Raw genomic sequence first — 4,027 nt, forward strand, 5'->3', positions numbered from 1 at the left:
ACAGAGGAGACTGAACATAAGCCTGGAATAAGAACTCTCCCACTGAGTTGCAACTGAAGCTGAGCTACATGATTTCTTTAACATACTGCATGTAGTATTTCCCTAAATTGTTTGACTACATTACCTCCTTCCATAAGGTGTTTGCATATCTAGAATAAATGAAGATAGCTAATCTTTGAAATTTTATGAGTAGGATCTTGTGCTGGATAGCTTTAGTATCAACTTGACACACCTGGGTTGAGGGAGCCTGGGATCCAATTCCAGGACCCACATGGCAGCTAACAACTATCCATAACTCTCTTCTGACTTCCACGGGCATTGCACGACACAGGTGCACTTACCTACATGAGGCAATACACTCATACACATAATAAAATAGATTTAAAAAAGATTAACTTGAGAGAGGTCAAGGCTACAGCTGGGAGACGCTAAGGGGGATTTTAGATTATCTACAAAGTTTACGTCCTGTAATTCCCTGAGTTCTGTTCCTACCTTGGGCTCCCGGATGAACCGTGACCTGGGATATGTAAGCTAAATAAACCCTTTCCTCCCCAAGCTGGTAGTGGTCAGTGTTTTGTCACAGCAATGAAGAAACAAACTAAGACAGATCTTCTAGAGAGAATTCCCACTAAAATATGAAGAGAAAATATAACTAGAATATCAGCATTTTGCAGCCTCTAGTAAAATGACAACTCTGGACAAAGATCATCAATAGCATCTACTGATAAGAAACTTAATACACAAAGTCAAGCCTGAACCCTCTGACCAAAACTAACATTTCCTAAAGCAGAGACAGAAAGACAGTCTGTAGCTTCTAATGTGCTACAACAGGAAGTACAAAGTTATCACTAAGTTATCCTGCAAAGTGGGGGCGTGGTGGCACATACCTTTAGTCAGTACTTGTCAGGCAGACAGGCGGATCTCCGTGAGTTCAAGGCCAACCTGGTCTACATAGTGAGTTCCAGGACAGTTGGGGCTATAGGGAGATCCTGTCTCAAACAGAACAAAAAAAAAAGGAAAAAAAAAAATTTGCCTCTAAATCCAACTATTGGTTTGCATAATACAATGGAATGCCTAAACATCACAATCAATAAAATACAGAATGTGGGTCTGTTCAATAAATCAATTAGAGAAGTGGGAAAGGGAATCTATAACTTAAGAGTTATGAGATCTGAGCCAGGTGTGGTGGTATACGCCTTTAATCCCAGCACTCAGGAGGCAGAGGTAGGTGGATCTTTGTGAGCTGGAAGCCAGCCTGGTCTACATAGCAAATTCCATGTCAGCTGGGGCTACAGCATCTGGATCCCTATTCTAACAAATCAGCTCAAAAACTTTATTATGAGATTAGAAAAATCTGAATACTCAGCATGTACCTGTTGACAATAAGAAATAATTTTGAATATTTTAGGTGTAGCAGTAATACTGTTATTTTTGTAATCATGATGAAATGTAAAATCATAACATAAAATTTAAACCATTTTAACTGTACAGTGGAGTGGTATTAAATATACTCCACAATGTCATACAATCATCACCACCATCCAATTCAGCAACATTGTCTTCTTGAAAATAACCCATTAAACAGTAATTCGCCATTCTTCCCTTTCTCTAGCCCCTAATAACCACTATTCCACTGTTTCATAAAATGAGATTTTATCCCATTGATACTCTTGTATATGTAGAAGACAAGCACACTAAGTTTATTATTTGATACTAGGAATCTTAATGTCCATCAAAAGATTGTAAGTCAAAGACAGCAAATTCATGTAACACTATGTAGTAGTTTTTACAGAATGAGGAAAGTGATTGACTAATAGAAAAGATGTTAAAGTGAGAAATGCAGGATGCAGTATAATGTTGCCTTTTACACAAAAGGAGACACAAAGTTAGAAAACATTCACTCTTGTTTGGCACTAAGAAACAATGAGACAATGGGAGACCATTTAGGAGGGAAACTTCAAATTGGTACCTTTTTTATTACAAATTGCTTTTGCTTTAGTTATATGGATATTTTATTCAATAATATATAAATATTAAAGTATTAAAAGTGAAGCATCAAGCAAAATCTCCCAGGTCTCAAATGTTAGCTCTAATTATTACTGTTATTTGCAAACTCTAAATATCTCCTTTCTGAAGCCCTTTTCTTAATCTTTCTGCCCAGAAACCTTTTCTCCCTCCTCTAACTCCCTGACTACTATTTAAGAAATGTATCACTTTCTCTTGTAGTGTAAGTACACCAAGTGCATTGCACCTATCAAACTCATGCGCTTGTCTAAGATACATTTGTTGAGTGTCTTCTTTTAGACAGATGTCCTCATACTAGCCAGTGGTGAAAGCGCCCTTAACTGGAAAAGACCCAGCACTTGATTCCTAATCCGCTCAGTGATTTGCTCGTTCTTCTGGTATGAAGTGTATTCTATAACTGACTGCTCAGGAGCCCAATTCTAGATGTCACTCCAGCACACCAAATACTCCACTGACAGCTCAACAGCCACTTTTTATGCAAGCCCCTCCCCTTTCCTCCTCCCCCAACCCCAGCAGCTCTAGCGCTCCTTCCCTCAGACACACAGACCGTCCAGACATCTTCCCCCCACCCCGCCCCCCAGGATCCTTCTCTGCGGTTACAGGACCATCTCCCCGGCCTTCTTCACCCGTGACCCAATTCAGATCCCAAACCACTCTCTCCCAGTCAATCCAAATCACTTCTAAAGCTCTTCTCAAGAATCAAGCAGGCAGCTGCACAGCATTTCCCAGCAAGTACACAACTGACAGCTCCACGACAGACTCCCTCAAATCCCGTCCTCCTCCCTCCCCTTCTGCCCCACGCACTCACCCCTTTCTCCCATCACTCGCCCACCCTGACCTCCCTGAAAAGCCCCAGTCTGGCTCCCCGCACATGCTCGCCTCTCTTCCCCGCCCCCTTCCCACCAGTGACAGCTCAGTCACCTCCAGCCCCATGTGGCTGCGCCCTCCCCCACTCGCTTCCCCTGATAGCCGAGGCTCCCAGGTCCCCAGGGCCTCCCCGACCCCACATGACCACCCGGCCCAGGTCGCCTCGCCAGAAGGAGAGCTCCACTCACCCACTCTCCCGCATCACGTTGCTGTCCCCGCAGTCGCAGGCGCCCCCGGCCTGGCTGCGGAACATGTTAAAGTCGTGCCCGGTGTGGTCGCCCTGGTGGAAGCACTCGGCGCACAGCGACATGCAGGGAGAGATGCCGCACGTCCGGCAGCGGTAGGCCACGAAGTTGGCAGTCCAGACCAGGCCGCAGAGGGCCGCAGGGTCGTAGGCCCGCACGGCCGCGCAGAACTCGTCGAAGCCGCCGCCGCCGGCCAGAAGGCACTTACACCACTCCAGGGCGTCCTCCTCGGCTGCGCCCGGCCCGCCGCCGCCGGCCGCCTCCTCGCCGCCCGTAGCCCCGGCCAGCGGCCGCTCTGCGTTCAGCACCCGCTCCAGCAGCGCCTGCAGCTCCTCCGCGCCCGCACGGTTGTCCGGGCGGCTGAGGGCGGCCTTCAGGTGAGCCGCGGTGGCCGCCTTGTCTAGGGCCAGCCCCTGCGCTGACACCTCGGGCTGGGGCGGCTGCGGCCCTCCGACGGCCGCCGCGGCAGCGGCCGCCGCCATGATGAGAGCTCAGAATTTGGAGAGTCCAGGGCCGACGGCTCCTCCCGAGAGGGTGGGGGAATTGACTGCTGCGATAGCTCGGCCCGCCCAACTCTCGCGATACCCTGTGCCGCCGCACGCGCACCCCGCCCCTGAGCACACCCTGCACTCCCACCCCCACCCCCGGACTGCTTTGCCCTGTCCCGCCCCTCTGAGCAGGCCCCGCCCTTCATGCCCCGCCCCTCTATCCAGGCTCCGCCCACGTTCCTGCCCCCCCTACCTGTTGGTTAAGGTCAAAGGCGACAACTACTGATATAGGGACTTGCCTCTCGAAAACAATCTTTAGTAAGAGCAATTTTTTTACCTTTATTTGCCTGGAATACAGAAATTAGACATAATATCCAGCCGATGTATTTTAGGCATATGCAT

General features: G+C 48.3%; 1 protein-coding gene across 4 annotated transcripts in view; it reads right to left on the reverse strand.

The window, feature by feature from the left end:
• The window catches only part of Ubr3 (ubiquitin protein ligase E3 component n-recognin 3), a 219,890-nt gene extending 216,216 nt beyond the window's left edge, over positions 1 to 3,674 (reverse strand). For 3 of the 4 annotated variants that reach the window (XM_029565777.1, XM_029565775.1, XM_029565776.1), the window contains exon 1: positions 3,081 to 3,619. In XM_029565777.1, the coding sequence (XP_029421637.1) occupies positions 3,081 to 3,619 (539 nt within the window). Of the gene's footprint in view, positions 1 to 3,080 lie in introns of all 4 variants that reach the window. The other variant, XM_029565774.1, reaches the window with a different exon arrangement.
• Between the last annotated feature and the right edge of the window lie 353 nt (positions 3,675 to 4,027).

The sequence above is a fragment of the Nannospalax galili genome, unplaced genomic scaffold (assembly GCF_000622305.1).
Source record: "Nannospalax galili isolate Female #2095 unplaced genomic scaffold, S.galili_v1.0 scaffold1398, whole genome shotgun sequence".
NCBI classification, from domain to species: domain Eukaryota; kingdom Metazoa; phylum Chordata; class Mammalia; order Rodentia; family Spalacidae; genus Nannospalax; species Nannospalax galili.